This window comes from Phyllostomus hastatus, unplaced genomic scaffold, assembly GCF_019186645.2.
Source record: "Phyllostomus hastatus isolate PE091 unplaced genomic scaffold, TTU_PhHast_1.1 phas_contig_40, whole genome shotgun sequence".
Classification (NCBI taxonomy): Eukaryota; Metazoa; Chordata; class Mammalia; order Chiroptera; family Phyllostomidae; genus Phyllostomus; species Phyllostomus hastatus.
This window is the reverse complement of record NW_025333872.1, coordinates 31,415,102-31,434,217: the sequence shown is the minus strand read 5'-3', so window position 1 is coordinate 31,434,217 and position 19,116 is coordinate 31,415,102. Positions and strand designations below refer to the sequence as shown.

At 35.1% G+C, this 19,116-nt stretch overlaps 1 protein-coding gene across 7 annotated transcripts in view; it reads right to left on the bottom strand.

Annotated features, from left to right (window-relative positions):
* Positions 1-4,321: 4,321 nt before the first annotated feature.
* MYO6 (myosin VI) overlaps positions 4,322-19,116 on the bottom strand; it is a 162,347-nt gene continuing 147,552 nt past the window's right edge. The window contains exons 29-36 of one of the 7 annotated variants that reach the window (XM_045842713.1): positions 18,822-18,848; positions 18,220-18,249; positions 15,371-15,409; positions 11,967-12,070; positions 10,909-11,040; positions 8,974-9,000; positions 6,263-6,481; positions 4,322-5,747 (exon numbers count right to left, since the gene is read on the bottom strand). In XM_045842713.1, the coding sequence (XP_045698669.1) occupies positions 5,548-5,747; positions 6,263-6,481; positions 8,974-9,000; positions 10,909-11,040; positions 11,967-12,070; positions 15,371-15,409; positions 18,220-18,249; positions 18,822-18,848 (778 nt within the window). In that variant the 3' untranslated portion in view covers positions 4,322-5,547. The remainder of the gene's footprint in view (positions 5,748-6,262; positions 6,482-8,973; positions 9,001-10,908; positions 11,041-11,966; positions 12,071-15,370; positions 15,410-18,219; positions 18,250-18,821; positions 18,849-19,116) is intronic. The other 6 variants (XM_045842714.1, XM_045842715.1, XM_045842718.1 and 3 more) reach the window with 6 other exon arrangements.

Sequence of the window (19,116 nt, the reverse complement as noted above, 5' to 3'; positions counted from 1 at the left end):
CACACACACACACACACACAATTTCAGGTCTTAGGCATATCAGTTTCATAAAAAATTACTGCTTATGTAGTAGATTGTTTTGATGCCAATTATTTCTGACTTTTTAAAGAAAAAGGTACTGGGCTTCACATATACACACCATAGAAAATCTTTTCTTGTTACTGCATAAAGCTACTTAAAGGAACACACTATACTGGTGGCTTGGGGGATAAGGCTGTACTTTGTGACACAGGCAATTCCTGTCCCCCCCACAGATGAACTATGCCTTCCTATAACCCATTCACTCTACCACACTGACCCCAGTGAGTGCTCAGGTGGATTGGCATCAAGGTAATCCAGTTCAGCCAGTTTTTAATGTGCTACTTAATGAAAAGTGAATTCCTCTGTATCTTTTTCAAATATTCCACTATCAAAATACTTGCTACAAAATCTTAATTTCAATAAAATATGAGCACCATATATTCACTGATTTATAATAAAGTGGGTCTGTGTTTTAGTAAATGTTCCCTGGATTTGCTTTATGGATTATGATTTTAAGCATGATTTTAATGCTGCTGAAAGATAGCAAAATATTACATTGACAGCAACATTTTAGCTGTAAACTTTAAAAATAAAAACAAAACAAAATGTTTCCCAATAATAGAGACAATCTTTAGGGACATGGTATTTGCCCCTGGCTACGAATCCCTGGAAACTCCTCACGTCGGTCTCACAAATGCCAAAACTTCATCCCTATTCCCGCCCCAACACTCCCCAAAAGTGAGAAGATATGATATCTGACAAGGACTTCAAATCGTGGTGACAAAGAAGTACCTCAAAGCAAAGAATGACAGCAAGAGAGGTACCTACTTCCACACCCCTGGAACTTCCAGAGGAAAATGTGCTTGTCAGAACTCTGCATGGTGAGTTGACCAAAGGCTCATGAAAAAAAAAACTGTATCAAAAGAGAAAATGGAAATCTAATACTCTCATCTCCCATAAAGTGCCCCCTCGACTCTCTACAATTCAGCTGTGTTCTAGCTACTGCAGAGAAGGTCGTTTCTGATGGGGAAAGAGAAACAAGTGAACCCTCCATTTCCTGTGGGGGAGCAACTGCCTCTCACCCTTTGCATCACCCACTTTTTAGACTGGTCTTTTCAAACCAGCCAGAGAAGAGCTGCTGAGGTTAGATGGTCCGAGTCTCTCCGCACTCTCAGAAGACCCACCTGGATCATGGTAGCCTCCAGACAAGAGGTATAAAGCAGCCTAAGCTGTATTTGAAGGACTCTTCTTTGGGTCCCCAGATTTTACATCCTGTGTCACCTCACAGGTAGAGGCCTGGGGAAAGGGAGCCAGGGTTTCGTTTTTCTCTAATCTAGGCAAATGAGTAGTTGAGACTCACATACCTGCTTGTTTCCTGGATGAAAAACCCAGCAGAGTGTGGGCTCAGTTATTTGAGTCCCTTGCCCCTTCCTACAGTTGCTGAGCACAGGGTTTCAACCTCCAGTGACTGTGTGAAGCTTCAGAAGCCCAGACAGACCTCTTGAACTTACGCCATCTGAGACATGAGCAACACGTGCAGCATTCACAACTTTTTACAGTGTGTAACTCCCTGGAACTGTATTAAAAGCCCAAGAGGTAAGAGGAAGTTCTACATTTATTATTTTTATTTCCAGTGCATCAGTATTTTAGGAAAGTATCAGATATACATTTTTAAGTCTATGAGGAAAAAAGAGGTAACAGTTGCAATTAGATGAATTTTCAAAAGCAAAAAGAAAATGGCCAATTAATAAACATATTTGAGGTTTGACGGTGAGATTCTGCACAGGTACAAATCAGGATTAAAGATTCTCTTATCGATATGTATTTTTCCTATTATCTCTTGAAAAGCTTATCAAAAAGGATAACAACTAAAAGTATGACAACTTCCTTCACGTATTAGGTCAGTGATGGGGAAGGAAGCACACACTGATTTGACTGAACTTACTTACATTCAAAGATCTGGTCCCACACAGGTAGGCTCCTCCTCTGAAAGCATCTCCACTCGAACCCTCCACGAGGCTGACACACAGAATGTCATTTCTATATGCTAGGAATGTATATACCAGGTCTATCTCAATCCAAGGTTTAATAACCATAGCTTCTGTTCTTATATACAGTGCATTCTAAAATTTGGCAAAGATCTAGGAGTGCTCTGTCACTTAAAATGTTATCAGTGTTTTCCGGCCTGGGGGTGTGGTCTTCAGAGGCACACCCCTCCTCTCGCTCCTCCACCACTGCTCTCTTCTTCTTACCACCGTTCCCTCAACTTGTCCTTCTTCTCATTTTTAGATATGCCTGTCCTCTTCTCCCTTGTTAGTTTATCTTCTGTGACAAACAAAAACTCTCAGTACCTATTGCTGGTAATGACAGAGAAAGCCTGTCACCCCCTGTGGACGTGGAAGGACCAAGGAGCAACCCTTTGTAAAACCTCAGGGGGCTGCTCAGAAAGTTTCTTCCCTTTGATTCTTTCCTTCTCTGCATGACTGGAGCAATGGCACCCAGATCTCTTTTATGGTCTAGAACTAAATTAGTTGACCTCCCTGGGTCTGTTACCTCTTCGGTAAAAAGACAAAAGTCTACTACTGACATTATATTAACTAACTGATTCATTCAATAAATATTTATTCTATTGAGCCAAGTACTCTTAAGTTACTTCAACTTACAAAACCAAAGTTCTACACATCTGGATCCCCTGAGAACCATAGTTAATAACTGGTGAATGAAATATCTTTTAAAAATCCAATTAATATTAATAGAGCTCTACAAACAATAAATCCTCATCGCTGTTTTTTCCCATGAATTTCCATTCTCTATATAAGCTTCTGCAAATGCCCTCTACTTTCCACTGGAGACAACCCCTTCTTGGTTGCTTGCTAAACAAAAGGGTTCTCTGTGTTATTGGAAAGAATGACCTATCAGAAGTCACTATAGAACGCAGAATTCAAGTTACAACTGAACATCATTTGTGTGGGCTTGTGCTCCTATATGCATCATTTCTTCCTCACACAATTGTTTGAGAAGGTGCTGCCTACTCAACTTTACAACTAAAATTCACTGTTCCTTGACACATGTGCATTTCAGTGCATACCTATTTCAGATGTGTTAGTGGAATTAGGAATTATATTATAATTGAGTCAAATGTGAAAATATTTTGTTCTCATTTTTAATATTTTATGTATGTCTACCTTTGCAAAGTATCCACTAAGGAAGGAGCTGGAATTGAGTAAGAGTAGTATTAAAAGAAGATTATTTCTTAATATATAGTACACTGGCTTAAACTTCTAATTTTAAATCTTGATTAAAATGTGAATTGACTTTTGATTTCTACAGTTCTTGCCTGACACCTGTGGCTTTCATTGTGAACACTGTAAAGGAGCGGCATTCGCATCTTTTAGAACACAGTTTCTGCTCTTTCCCTTAAAGACTGAGGTCCTAAATTTCTCCAGCAAAGTCGCTTCTGTGTGTATGTGCCTATACTGTATGTAGGTTATTGTAAGTCTGTCTGAAGTAGGACAATTCTCCTGGTAGCCAAGGTTAACTCAGGAGACTACTTTAAATAGAGAAGTTCTAGGACAGCTGTGTGACATAATTAGCAACAAAATGGCTTAAGACTAACTCTAACTTTACTAACTATTAAAGACTTGTAGGAGTGCTTTGCTATGATACATTTCTTACAAATTCTTCAAAATGTGAAGTCCTCTCATTATAATAATTTTATAGTTTATTGGTTTTCCATGTAGTATCTATATGTATCAAGGAGATACACAAACTGCTTCTGAAGATAGTACTAAAGGGACAAGTAATTAAAAATATATTTGCTTATTAAATTTTCTTCAGGGACCTTGTTACTAGTTAAGAAACCAAGTTTATCATTCACTATGTTATACAAATAAGAACACCAATTAAAGGCAAATGATGAGGAGAGAGGAAAGAGTGCAGTGATTTCAGTAGCCAGACCTTCTGTCACCAACCTCAGGGACCGAACGACCCAAGAGCAGAGAAGTCTATGGAGGGACACAGCTTTCAAAAGAGATTCATTCACACAGTCTCAGCAGCACAGACAGGACCATTTAAAGTGTCTTTAACAGAAAATGATCGGTTGTACCGTATCATAGTAATATTTCTGTACAAAGACACATTATGAGAGACTCAATTTTTAAAACAGTGTCTGTAGTACACAAACACTAATCAGCTGGGAATTATTTCTGAGGTACTCTTTCCAGGAAAAAAAATCACTGAACATTCAGTTCAAAAGTTAGTGTCTTTTAAAATCAGGGGAAAAAAAGAGCACAGAGAATAATTTTATTTTCTAATTTTATTCTAAAATACAAACAAGACTCTGTAGGATTATGTCAGCATAACTCCTTGATGTAGTTTGGTCTCCAAATCCCTAACTGAGAGTCATAAATATTGGGCTACAAACTGCTGACATTTGATCAAAACTAACAGCACACAAGGAAAACTTTTTTTTAAATTATCAGTTACACGAAAGAAGCAATTACTAAGTATAAAGGCTTTTGAATTACAAAGCTTATAAAACAGCTCTACAATTACCAAAATCACAAAGGCCAAAGGTGATGCTAGGAATTTTTTAAAAACAAGGATGTTTTAAAACAGAGCACTAGTTTAAACCATATGAAACACTTGGACAAGATTTTGATATAAAATCACAAATTGAGATGAAGTTGAAGGTATATTTGAATTCAGTTTAGCTAAGCCACAGTGCCACCTAAAACCCATTTCCTTTTCTAAATGAAACAAAAGTTATCTCAAAACTTTTAAGCATTACATGATCTGAATTTCCTTTATTTGTCCATGGAATATAAGAAAAATGTTCTTAAAACAATACAATGTAATGGAAAAGAAAAACAAATCTGTGCAGAATACTATGAGTTCCTTCTTTATCACAAGTACATCAGTTACATTAAGGCTCTTTCTAGAATGCCGGAACTTCAGGCTAATGGCTTTATCCAAACTAAGATACACTGCAAAGGAGGGAGGAGAATAAAAATGTCCACCTTTGATGGAAATTTCCATGAATTTCTGCCAAAAGTGAGTAAAGAAAGTTGAGAGCTTTACCAATCAAAATATCAGTGCCTTGATCATTTGAAGTGTCTCAATTTTTCTAAGAAAATTTAAGCTGTTTCATTATTCCAGTTATATTGTGCTGTGCCATTCTTAAAGTTCAAGTAGTTTGAATTTTGTTTTCAAATTTCTTTTCCTAGAGAACAATTACAACAGACTTAAGGCAGTCTGCAAAAAACTAGACACATCAGAATCTGTCCAAGTGTAACAAGTGTTAGAATAAGAGGATTAACAGTTAGAGAGCTGGATACAGGAAATCATTTTTAGGTCCCCAAATCACTACCAGTTAATCTTAAGTCAACAAAAAGCCATGATTAATAAAATCTGTTCACTTTGTATACGTAATTCTAACATGATCATGGAATGGTTAAATCTCTGGGGCACACACCCTACCCTAGTACCAGAGCAAGGGCTGCCAGCTGCAAGGGCAGCATGTGACGTCTACTTCAGCAGGTTCTGCAGCATGGCTGTTGCATATGTGGGCCTAGCCTGTCTGCTCTCAATTGCATTCTGCAGGTACTGGATGCCTCCACAGCGCTCCCAAATTTCTTCGAACTGTCTTGGCAAAATCTCAGCACCACGCTTTCGAGTCAGGCCTGTCTCTTCCAGGTTCAGCTCACACATCTCCATATCATCCTTACCTGCATAAAGAGAATTACCAGATCTCTTTCAGAAACATTTATTATAATCTGCATTCCTGAAATACCTATCAATTTTCATAGATTCTGAGAACTTTTAAAAGTTTACTTTCTTCCTCTAAGATTGAAATCTGCTTAATAAACTCACCAGAAACAAAGCTGTCTTCCACCAAGGACCCTTTCAAAACATATAAACACTACAGATGATCAAAGTATCAGGGCCAATAAAAACGCTGCCTTTCCTTAAACCATTACAAATCAACCAGTATAATTCAATACCAAATGAAAGGTTCTTAGGGCACAGACAAGTTTCTATGTGCTCTATAAGGACGCAACCCAAGCAAGTTCACATTATAAATAAATTCATTCTCAATTAACTGAAAATGTTATTTAACTGCAAAACTCCATCTGTCAATCCTGAAATTTAATGAATTATTACATTATATATTAGACTGTTTCATTCAGAGTTCATAATCCTTTCTTGCTTTACACATTTTTTTCATGTGAGTCATACACACCAGCCACAAGAAGGATGGGTGGCTTGTCAGGATGGAGTTCCATTTGCCGGGCAATCCAGGGGCCATCAAAGTGGGCGTACCACCAGCCTTTTTTCTTATTCTGCGGGTCTTTGTACTGGTCAGCAGGGCGGATGAATGGAATGCGGAAGAAGCGCTGCTGGCGGTTCATTTCGATCTGCTGCTGCCTGGCAGGAAGCTGAACCGCCGGGTTCTGCTGAGCTATTTATTACACAGAACAAGGAGAGTTACACCGGCGGCCCAAGGGATAACCAAACAGCCTTTAATCCTAAAAGGTACCACAAAATTTTTTAAAAAGCAAGCAGAGGGGTTCCTATTGGTAAATTTAAAACAAAATGTAAATAATAATTGCCTGTAAACAAATACAATTCACAGTGTAATTTCTTAGAACTGTCTCTCCCTGAAGAAGTCCCTGGGCACTGCACACACACAGGTGCTCGCCTGCACATGCCCCAGCAGGAGCTACACGTCAGAAAGGTAAACTAGTATTATTAACCATATTTGCATTTTTCTTCTAAAGAGTTCAACCAAAGGCTGAAGAATAACTTTAACAGGACTATTTGTGATAAAATAAATAGTAATTTCCCAAATCTGAAAGATTATAGATATTTGTCAATTTAATTACAAGTTTCTCAATAAAGTGGAAGAGCAAAGTTTTCTTTTGCCAATCTTGGAATTTTAAAATAGCTAAGATAATACATATTTTAATAATGGCATTTAAACAACTTTAAGACAACAACAGAGACAAAAAAAAACTCTAATAGTAAGCATGAACTTTCCCTCAAATATTCTGAAAACATATTCCTCTTGGAATAAAATCCACCAAAATAAGTGAGAAGTATATAATAGTGGGTTCTCTTTGCCAACAGAAAAAGAAACCCTTGCTTTTCTGATAGGACTGGGCACTGCCTTCATATAAAACTGTCTTCCTTTGCTCAATTAGGTTTTCGTTTTATCCTCAAATATAAACACTTCCCTGGAACAATGACTTTACATTTTCAGCAACATATTTTGGGTAAGTCTGTTTAATATGCTTTATATTCACAACTTTTAAAGTGGACCAGCCATTTACTGCAGTTCAATTAAGAATCTCACTGAAAACCTAAGAATGTCAGTAAAAATTATATACTATGTATAGGCTAAGAACAGCCATATGGCTTTTGTAAGAATTTCCAAATACCGAAAGGATGAAAATCCTTATTCTAGGATGAAAGTCCTAGATGGAAATACTTATTCTATTTTTTACACCAGTAGCCAAAGCTTTACAGCAGCTGACATTATTTCTGTGCAAACCAGAGAAAGCAAAAAGCAGTTAGCAAAGCTACATATGCCTAGGAAAGAGTGAAACAAAGGCCCAGGTTTGTTAGTGCAAAGGCCACAGCACCTTCAGCAGTTAACAGATAGAGCTTACTTATTCTTTTGCTCCTGTACCCTCAAAACTTACTTACAGTTCAGTGCTTCCATTTAAAATGACCTACTTTTCAGAAAATACATTAACTTAAAACTAAGACATTTTAAAAGTGTAAAAATAAAATCCTTCCCTCCATCTTGAACTGCAAATTATAATTCAATGTCCAGCTGATAGTAAACTTACTACAATACTGATCACCACCCATTATGTTAACCTGTTTTTTCCATAAAAATAAGTCTCTTGTAACTTAATATATTCATAAAATTAAGGAACCCAGCATAAATTTTTTGATAGCTTTTTCTACTTATTTGAGAACTGAAATTGTATTAGGGAAACATAGAATCAAATATCCATCTGGAAAAGTACAAAGATACAGACGTGAAAAACTTGAAACTAATCTTATGAACAACTGTTTTCTCACATCCAATGATGTTATCTTCTAAGTGTGAAACAAGTTCCAAATATAGCCCTATAAATTACTGAAAGTACTTAAAAAATCAGATCCAACCAGTTAGCAAATAAAAATGGCATTACAGTAAGTCCTCACTCATGCCATTAATAGGTTCAGCAACTTAAGCGAAAGAACACATAATGTAACCAACCAACTTCACCATGGCTAACTGGTATCAACAGGAGTTAGGTCCCTATGGTATTTCTTCAGTGTTACAGCAAAACAGCACTGAATGAAATGAAGTTATTCAAGGACGTGCTGTATGTCCAAATCACTGTTGAAATTGATTCTAGAAGAAATTTACTGTTTTAAGATGACTTAAATCTTTTAAATTAACATAAAAGGTGCATCATGGGAAACTAGAAAAATAACAGAATAATCTCTTCCTATTCAGTAACATCCTATGAAACCTGTATTTGTATTATCATACAAAACTCAAATCTCCTTGGACAGAAATGCTTACACCACCACAGTGTTTGAAACCAGCATCTAAAGTTAGTCTTTATTCTAAAAGATCAGCTGCTTATCAAAAGAGAGTTTTGCTACAATAAGAATCGTGTATATTCATGGTTGAAAATGCTAGATACTTTTAAAAAGGAAGTAATTTGATAAAACAGATTAATTAAATTTTGTTATTAATTCTATTTTGGAGTAATCCAAATGGAAGCATCATCTCAAATTAAATATCTAGCACAGATAAGCCAACATTAATGTACTATAATTCCACTTAAAGATTGTAGCAAAACAATGTTCAACAGAAGTTAGTACTTAATGAAGTATTTTAACCCATTGTCCAGTTAGCTCATGAGTTACCACCACCCAATGACTTACGTGAATTGTTCAAAAATGGTGCAAAATCTGTGAACAAATATTTTATGTTGAAGAAATGATAAAATTGCCAAAACCGTTAAGTGAGCATTCTTCAAATTTATAAAAACCCTTCCATCAACTGAGGTGGTGACTAACAAGTAAATACTCAACGGGTAGATGCTCTCAGAATTACCTACAAGTAAATGCAACTTTCTTATAAAAAAACTATTTTGATTATGTTTTAGGAAATTCTGCTGGACAGACTTATAAGGACGATCAAAATTTAAAAACTGTATTTCATTTGTGACTTTGTGACATAATAGTGTCCAAACAAAAATCCAATACAATGAATTAATAATGGACATTACAGTAACTTCAAGGCATTAGTAGAATTTCTGTAGGAAAAAAGAAAGCTAAATTCGTGAAAAAATTACATGCGTGAGAGAAAAAGCACTGTCATGTTCACATAAACCTAGTGTGTTTTAATTTTTTCAAATTGTCTAAATCTTAAGCACATGCCATTTTTATTTTAAGAACTATGAAGTAAAACTACTCTCCGAAGTCATTGTTTTAAGCAACTAAATATTATAAATTTTTACTGGATAATTTTCCACTGCACCAAAAATTACTTCTGACAACTAGTAAACTAAAGGAATGGGTTTTAGGTCATGAAGCTGATAACAGAGATTTCAAAGGGCATAAGTTACATTTTGCCCTGTGTAATAGGAATATCCAACTGGACAGAAAGGAGGCAAATCTGTAAATGGGGGAACACAGCAGCAGTGAGAAGATCAGTGTTGATTGGAAGGGAATTCCACTTGCCATTTCTTAGTTCCAGGTGTGTGTTCTAACTGATGACACCCCTTCTGCAATCAGTAGCACTAAGATCTGTCTTCTTAGTAATGTATTCCCCTCACTCAATCTATTTTTGCAACAGCTAAGAAACATTAAAGTTCCACCATTTAAATGACTCAATCAAGCACTGCTACTATTTGCTAGGAAGGTGAAGGAGGCAAAATATAACTGAGAACTCACTTTCTAAGTCAACCTGGGACATGCATTGCCAAACTATACTATCAAGTGCTGGGAATATACCCCTTTAAAATATAAAAAGACATTAAATATGCTGTCACCTTGATGTTAACCAGAATTAAGACAATAAATTGTGCCAAGTTTAAAGGTAGCAAGTTGAACAAATGAAATTCCAGTTATTGCCTTTAAGACTGAACTCACAACTCATATATTATAGCTATTCTCAACCGATGTTAAAGCTAGTACATATGTTCACCAGGTTGTGTCTACCCTGCTCTATTTTCCAAGTCAACAACAGAACTTTCCATTTGCACAAGTTAACAGAATTCATTTTTTGGATCTCAGTCAAAAAATCCAGTCCTAGTCTTGGCAAAACTCTGGAACAAACTACAGCACCATTTCTCACTCATGTTTTCACAGTATTGTAAAATAATGGTTGCAGGAAACATTCTTTTTTTCACACTAAGCTTTACGTTTCTACACATCATCTTTATGTATGTGTATTTGTGTATACATGTGTATGTGGAAAAATACATATTTATAACATTATGACACAACCTCTTCAGGATAGACAAGATTATTCTTACTTCTAGAATGTATCTTAAGAAGTAAATTCAATCCTTCCTAACAAATAAGACTTTAGAGATGTATTTAATAGAATTAATGGTATTAAAGATGAGCCATCATGGTTGTGTTAGGTTCGGCAGACCACAGTTCTACAGTAAGGAAAAATTTGTGTTGGACAGTTTACCCAAACATCTTTTGTACAGTTACATGTATTTTTATATACATATACATAAAACATATATACATATATAAAATACATATAACTATATATAATATACACATATATGTACGTGTGTTGCATATACATATAGATACATACACACTTCGGAACATTCAAAAGTACAGATTTGTTTTTACCATAATCAGTAACAGACTTTGGAGCACGTTGCTCTGTTTCAGTATTTCTCTTCTTGTTCTTTGATTTCCAAGCATGATACACTTTTAGTCTCCTATGAAATTCTTCTCTGCAAGCAGCCAGGAGCTCAATATCTATCAATTACATAGAAAGAGCCAAAAAAATCCTAATTTAATTGTCTAACATAATTATTCTGTGGCATATAAACATACATACATATTTATAGTATATATAAAGTTTTCATTTTAAATAGTACAAAATCAAAAATAAAGTAATTATTGATAAAAATGAGCATTTGATGGTAATATTACCTTTTACATTTACAGAATATTTTATTATGATTACTACTATTTATATAATTTGTTCCACATTAAGAATTTAGGACTAAATAGGTCTTTTATAGGTGAAGAATTTAAATCACAGAGATTAAGTCATATGTCCAAGGTCACAGGCCACAACAGAATAAAAAGTCACTGTGTTGAAATGCAAGCTCGATTCACACACAACACATGCTCATGTCTGTGACTGTGCAGACAAACTCGGCAAGGCAGACAAGAACATAGTGAGAAATCCTGTACAGTTATGACACTTTAGTTCCTCATCGTAGTTTCCTAAATTCAAACACTATGATTTAACCAAGAAAACAACAACATGGGACCTGCTGGACACAGTATTTACTCTGTTTTGTAAGAAGAAAAGTAGTATTGAAAAGAAAGGACTGCACTGCCATCTTTTACTTTGCACTCATGAACCCAAAGATTCTTATGGGTACTTAACTACTATAAATAACATCAGAAGCATCAGTTATTCACCCCAAACCATTATTTCTCCATGCTTTTCTTCTCTGACCTAAGCAAGAGAAAGGCAAAATGAATTTAATTTATTATGCCTTTCTTTTAGCTTTGTGAGTAAATTAGATCTTCATTTCAAGGTAACAGTAACAAAGGGCATGGCTCCTACTAATTCGTATGCAAATTTTTAAAAAATCCCACCCGACCCAGGTGTTTATTACCTGTTAGGTACAGAGCCTTCTCATGTTTCACCCTCGCCATTCACTTACCACAAGAGGTATTGATGGTATCACGCAGTTCTGCATATTTCCATTTACTAAGATCATATTTCTTGGTGCCAGCAGCTGCCTTGGTGGCTTGTACAGCAGGACCTCTGTAATTATTATATATTTTTGCATATTTTAAACTAGAAACATGAATGAATGGTGACTAAAGAAGCAAGTGAGTATAACTTTAACAACGGGAAATAACCACTAGAAACACATAATAATTTTTCTATCTTTGATGGATATAACTAATAATGTTGTACTACAGAATGCTCAGGTAAATTAAATTTTCCAGTGTGCCATTAAATAGCCATGTTAAGATTTTAATCAGAACTTTTCATTCCAAAATTCTAGTACCATGGATTTCCCCCAGGCTGCAGTTTAAATGTTCTAACTCATGGATACACTAACATATAAAGTTAAAATACACATTTATATGTATTCCTCAAAAATCAGAAAAAAATATCCTCAACGTACTTGAACAACATCATGAGCAGCACACTGAGGGTTTGTTTATGAGCCACAGGGACGCACAGTACAATCCCTTGCAGACTACTGGAAGCTACAGATAGCCAAGCCCCAGCCAACCTACTGGTTCAGCGTGTCCCTGGGCATCTGAGTTTCACAGGGTCTGCAGGTTAATGGATAAACTACAACCCACTGCCTTAGTCAAAAAGCTGCTGGATTCTGGAAACTCCTGTGATATTTTAGCTTCACTATTAAAGAACACTTAGAAAATTCTACAAGCAAAAAAAACCCATACCCTCCTATTTAGTGAGTCATAATAATGACAACTAGTAAATTAAAGGAAGGGGTTCTAGGTCATGAAGCTGATAACAGAGATTTCAAAGGGCACAAATGTTATAGCTTGTCCTGTGTAATAGCAGTATTTGAGTGGGCAGAAAGGTGCATTGTAAAAATTTAGAATATGTATAAAAGATAAAAAATAATATATTTTAAAATAAAATGGGATAAATTGAATTTTTTTATAGCGGTACCACTCAGCGTTTAAGACTTGTTTCTATATATAATTTAAAATAATTATTCAGAATATATGGAAACAGTTTCTGTTCTGCAACAATGAACATTATTTTTCAGATCACACTAGCCACAGAAGAGACACTCATAATTATCTGCAAGTGGACGTTTTTTAAGCACAATGTAACAAAGGAAGAGTTTAAACACACCCTATTTCAAGACGTGAAAAGAAGATGAGACAACTATTAAAAGAACTAAAATAATGTTGCTCAGGTATCACAGAGGAACTTCTCCTTTCTCATCCACTAGTCAAAAAATTTCCTCTCAGAGAAGAACAATCAAGATACAATACAAAAATGAGCTATTTTCTCATCATTTCACATTCTGAAAGATAACAGCAATCTTGACAGTTAAGACATAGATACTTAATAAGACTGACACTGAAAAATGATGTTTGAAAATATGCATCCTTCTTCCTGAAATGAAGAAAAGTATTTCTTCAATATTAAGCTTAACAATGAAATAAGTACTTTTGTTTCCTTAAAAGGCCTATTTATGCTTTTGTTTTATAGATATGAAACAACATAATCCAGTCTATATACTTAAAAAGTGTTGGACACATATAAGCTTGTCTAAATAATGTATGGCCACTTAGTCCTTCCTGCATTTTTCTGGTTCGAATCTGTTTTACGTTTATTGCAGAATCCATACTTTTCATAAGCTGTGTGACGGACAAGTCTCCAAGTAGCTTTTTCTTTTTAGTTGCTTTGCCCAAAAAGAGCCAGCTATGTGTCAGCAAGGTCTCTCTGTTACCCTTAACAACAAATTATGCTTTAACATTTATTCAAATACATACTTTTTCTTTTTTATATCCCTGAACTACCATTCAATAAACTAACAAAAAAATTCTCTGTTCTCCTAGCTCTTCTAGGAGTCTTTTCTCATTATGGGCTTTTAATTGTCACTTTATTTGCTTTTGAAAGAAAAGGTGAATTTACATAATATAAGTTTTATAGATTGTCAGAAAATACATGAATTAGTGGTACACATAAGGTGTGTCTTGATACTTTCAAAAATAATAATGCTGCTCTGGCTGGTGTAGCTCAGTGGATTGAGCGTGGGCTGTAAACCAAAGGGTCGCTGGTTTGATTCCCAGTCAGGGCACATGGCTGGGTTGCAGGCCAGGTCCCCAGTGGGGGGCATGCAAGAGGCAACCACACACTGATGTTTCTCTCCCTCTCTTTCTCCTTCCCTTCCCCTCTCTCTAAAAATAAAGAAATAAAATAATTTTTTTTAAAAAAGCTATTTAGATACAAAATAAAAAAATAATGCTGGGCCTGGCTGGCATAGCTCAGTGGATTGAGTGTGGGCTGCGAACCAAAGTGTCGCAGGTTCGATTCCCAGTTGGGGTACATGGCTGGGTTGCAGGCCATGACCTCCAGCAACCACACAATGATGTTTCTCTCTCTCTCTCTCTCTTTCTCCCTTCCCTCTCTAAAAAATAAATAAATAAAATCTAAAAAAAAATAATGCTGTAACAAAATAATTAAAAATAAAATATAATCTTGTGCTCACGAGCTCTTAAAAAATAATAATAATGCTGAATTCAGATTAGTGTTTAGAATATGGTTCCAGTATTATTATTAACTTTTCATTTATATTTCCTCAAACAAAAATACACCTGCCTAAAAACATACACAAATAAAATACATTTAAATGCCCCCTAATTTCTGGAGTTAGTAAAATAATGCTGTAATTTATTGATTATTTAGCCTGTTATAAAAACAATCATGTAAACAAAATAGGTAATAGTAAAATTGACTTTAGATTTTAAAAAATATATTTTACACTTTCAATTAATTCAGTAAGTTCAAATTAACAGTTAAAATGTTATTGATTCATATCCAATTATAAAGGTAATGGACCAGATCCTGCTTGGAAGTTCTATCCTTCGATGGCTCACTCTTTACATCAGTGGCTTTTCAACCATGCAAGACACACAGTGCGGAAGCCCTCAGGAGCCACATGCCTCCTCTACTTCCCCCCATTCCAATGAAGCACAGTGGTTCCCAGCCACGGGGCAGCACTGCCCCTAGGGTGAGTTTCAAAAACTTAATTTGTCACATGAAAGGGAGGGTTTCCTAAGCGACTGAGTTGGTGGGGGCCAGTAATAAGCACAGAAGAACTGACAACAAAGAACTGTCCCATCCAAAATGCCAATGGCATTATCGGTGAAAAATACTGATTTAGAAGAACACTAGTTTTTATCTTTTTCTGAGTGGGAGCAAAGTGACATTTCTTGTATAGGAAATTTACATGGAAAGAGTAGGTTATTCATATAACAGGTTCTGGTCCAAATACTGAAGAGTAGTAATTTAAAAATATGATTTTGAGGTGACACTTATTCCCCCAAATTGCACTGCACTAACCTACTCAAGAATTCTGACATTTCTTTCACCATTTGTTCCCTATAAGAAAAATGATAATACAACATAGTTATATAAAGGACAATTATATACAAGTTACTTAAAATACCTAAAAGTATAATTTTAAAAATTGGTTTTTTAATGTACAGAATAAAATCTGCATGTTCTAAATGCATACAGGAAACTTGGCAGTATATAGATTCTATACAAAGATTTTTGCACTGAGTTCTTAGAAAACAGTAATTAGACAAGGCATACTAAGTAACCAAGCTGATCTACTTTACACTGCCAAAGTTTAAATAAGTTTGATGTATTCTAAGTTCTAAAATTCTAAATCAAAGCATATTTCTTTTTAAAAAGTTCAAATGCATCAAGTAGTCATTAAATACAATGGTCAGAAGTGTTCTGACCTTTCAAGGACAAACATTTTCCAAAGGCAAAAACTTTATCTTTTATTACTCCTAAGAATATAACTTTCTCAATATTTGTTCAAGTCTGTGAAATTGAATGGATATTTCATCATGTTCCTCAACACTTTAACTTCATTATTTTATTTTCCTGTCCTTTGCTGTCTTCCTTCATAATCAATACTTTTTTTTTTTTACTCATTCTATTCATCACACTCTGGTAAACCTCAAAATCTAACAAACCAGTAAAAACCAAAAACAAACAAGATAGGTGTGTTTGCTTCAGGCCACAGATTCCTGGAGGCTGGCCCTGGGCCTGGATATTCTGAGTGTCAAGCAGAGGGCTCCTGTACTCCCCTTCCCTGAAACGAACCCTGGCTGAGATCAGGTATTGACAGAGATGCAGCCAAGCAAGCATGGTCAGAGAAGAGGTAACCTTTCAAACTGATGATCAAGGATAAAAACCACAAATATAATCTAAAGAAAATTACCTATTGAACAATTTATCAATCTCTCTTTAGGCTAGTCAGAATTTCTAACTTTGAAACTCAGAACAACTTGGATGACTCTTTCTCATTCTGCTATGACCCTACCTCAAGGTTTCTATCTTAGTATCAGAGAGCATCTCTGTTTTTACCACCTTTCTCCTAAAGCTCCCTCCATTTCTTTCCCACAGCAGGTTTCAAGGGAATCAGAGCTCTTTTTACCACTGGGTCTGCTGATCATAGAGATTTCTCTGTATGCTCCAACACATCACTGGATGTCAAGCTCTACTGATTTAATATCTCAACTGACCCCATCTTACTGCTCTAGGTGCTACTCCAAATATACTGAATAGAAATGGTTCCTGTATCTAGGTGCTTTTTCCCTTTTGATTTTCCCAAACTATATGCAAATGCTCACAATCTTACCTTAAACACCAGTTGCAGGGCTTAAAATTCATGCTCAAATGGTAACTATAAAGAAGTTCTACCAGAGAGCCTATAGCATCTAGTCAGTAACATTTTCAAAATTCTGGGGGGTTAACAACGATGTTCTCTGCATGGCTGGCATTTGATGGGGTGAAGGGTCAGGGATGCCAAGTGTCCTGCACAAGAAAGAGCTGCCCTATGCTCCATGTGACTTTAACATGTCATCAGACAGCCGTGGCCAGGTGGCTCAGCTGGTTGGACTATTGTCCCACACACCAAAAGGTTGTGGGGTTGATCCCTGGTCAGGATACATACTCAGGTTGCGGGTTCAATCCCCATTTGAGGTGTATACAGGAGGCAACAGATTGAGGTTTCTCACATCTTTCTCCCTCTCTCTCAAAAATCAGTAAATATATCCTCAGGCGAGGAATTTTAAAAAATATGTCCACCAGACATATTAAGATGAAATGCACATATATGTAAATAGTTTTACATGTAAAAGAACCTTTTTTTGCCTGGTTTTTAATATTCCCAAATTTGTGTAAGAATTTGCCTACTGCACATTGTAGAGGAGATTGTACTTAATCTGTTTGGTACTTAATCTTCACAAAGGATTGTTTACACTCTCATGGCATTTACTTGACTGATGAAACATCTAAATTTGCATTTGGAGCTGTTGCATTCATGGTAATTCTGTGTATAGATACAAACATTGGAGTACCTGATTATACTTTCTGTAATTGTGATCAAGTGCTTTCCCTTAAAATAAACATTGTCTTATTATAAATCACTGTGTTTACTTCTCTTTTATATGAGCTCTTTGGAGAGAATTATTTATAAAATTTGCATTATCTATAAAACATTTGTTATTGGTACTGGTATTTGAGAGAGTTGAGAACCATCACTACAAACATCACATTTGGGGTCTGAAAACTATTAAAATTTAGATTTTAAATATATTCTGAAATTTTATATATATTATATAAAAATAAGGCAAAAATTAATTCTATATATATCCCAAATGTTACTTAGATTCTCTCTTTGTGGAGAAATTTTCATAACAAAAAGATACACTGGAACCAAAATTAGCATTATATATTTAAGTTCTAATAAGGAGCTATTTTAGATATTAGTAAAAGAAACTATTATATACACTGAAAACTAAACTACCTACTATGACTCAAATATTTTATTTTATTTATGCTTACTTATACCTCCACAACTGCTTCTATGAAGGCATTAAGTAATGAATATAAAAACACAGAAAACAAAATGGGTGTTTAAACAAGGTTCAAATATACAGTGAAGGAAACCAGATCATAAACTACTGTGACTGAGCACCATACAAGAGCATTAGACATTTTTCCCAGGCAAAAAAAAAAAGGGTTATCTTATTTTTTTCATTCTTTTTAATAAAAGGAAATAATGTAAAATTCACTTCAATGAGGAAACTATTTCTCCTAAGAAGTATCCACGACCTATTAAAAAGAAGGTTATATGACTAAGTCAAGTTTTAAAAAGGGAAATGACATACGGTGTCATTTTGGGTCTTGCTCCATCAATTCTGTGAAAAGAATACATTTTAGTCAATATCATAACCAATTCTGAATTATGAAATTATGAAAATCTGAATTGCACTAAATTTATGTTTCAGTGACTTTACTGATTTAAAAACCTGCATAATCTTTAGTTAATCTTTGTGTGAGATGACTAAGAATTTTAATGTTTTAAAATTTTCATTAGAAATGATTGTAAGAGAATTAAAGGCATTCAATGAAAATTAGTATGCAAATATATTACATCTAGACTATATAAGTCATACATGATGAGGTTTGCTTATATGTTTTTAACAGGATCTGGACATTAATTCATAATTTTAGGTACAGGCATACCTTGTTTTATTGTGCTTTACTTTATTTATTACACTTTACAAATGCTGTGTTTTTCACAAATTGAAAGCAACCCTCCACCAGCAAAAAGATTACAACTGGCTTTATTGCCATGATTTGGAACCAAACCCGCAATATCTTCAAGGTATGCCTGCTTTGTGAAATCATAACTTTGCACCAAGAATCGTACGTGTAATTGATTTAGATCATAGTTTCAGGTGTTACACATGTGAAAAACAGTTCTTACTTAGATGTTACTGGATGGGAACCCAAGCTGGGAAAGTAATGTGACATTGTTTACTGCAGCAGAATCCATCTACATATATTTTTTTATACACCACAGAACCCAAGAAAAACATTTTCATGCTATGTATTAAGAACAGGGTTAGAGAGTTCTTACTCATAAACTGTTAGAAAAACTTCAGTACCAACAAAGGTAAAGTAAACATTCAAAAACCTTTAGCTTAGCCCACGGAGTGAGATAAAACTATCAAACATGGAAAATCTGTATAGAACACCACCCATAACAAATTGCTAATGCT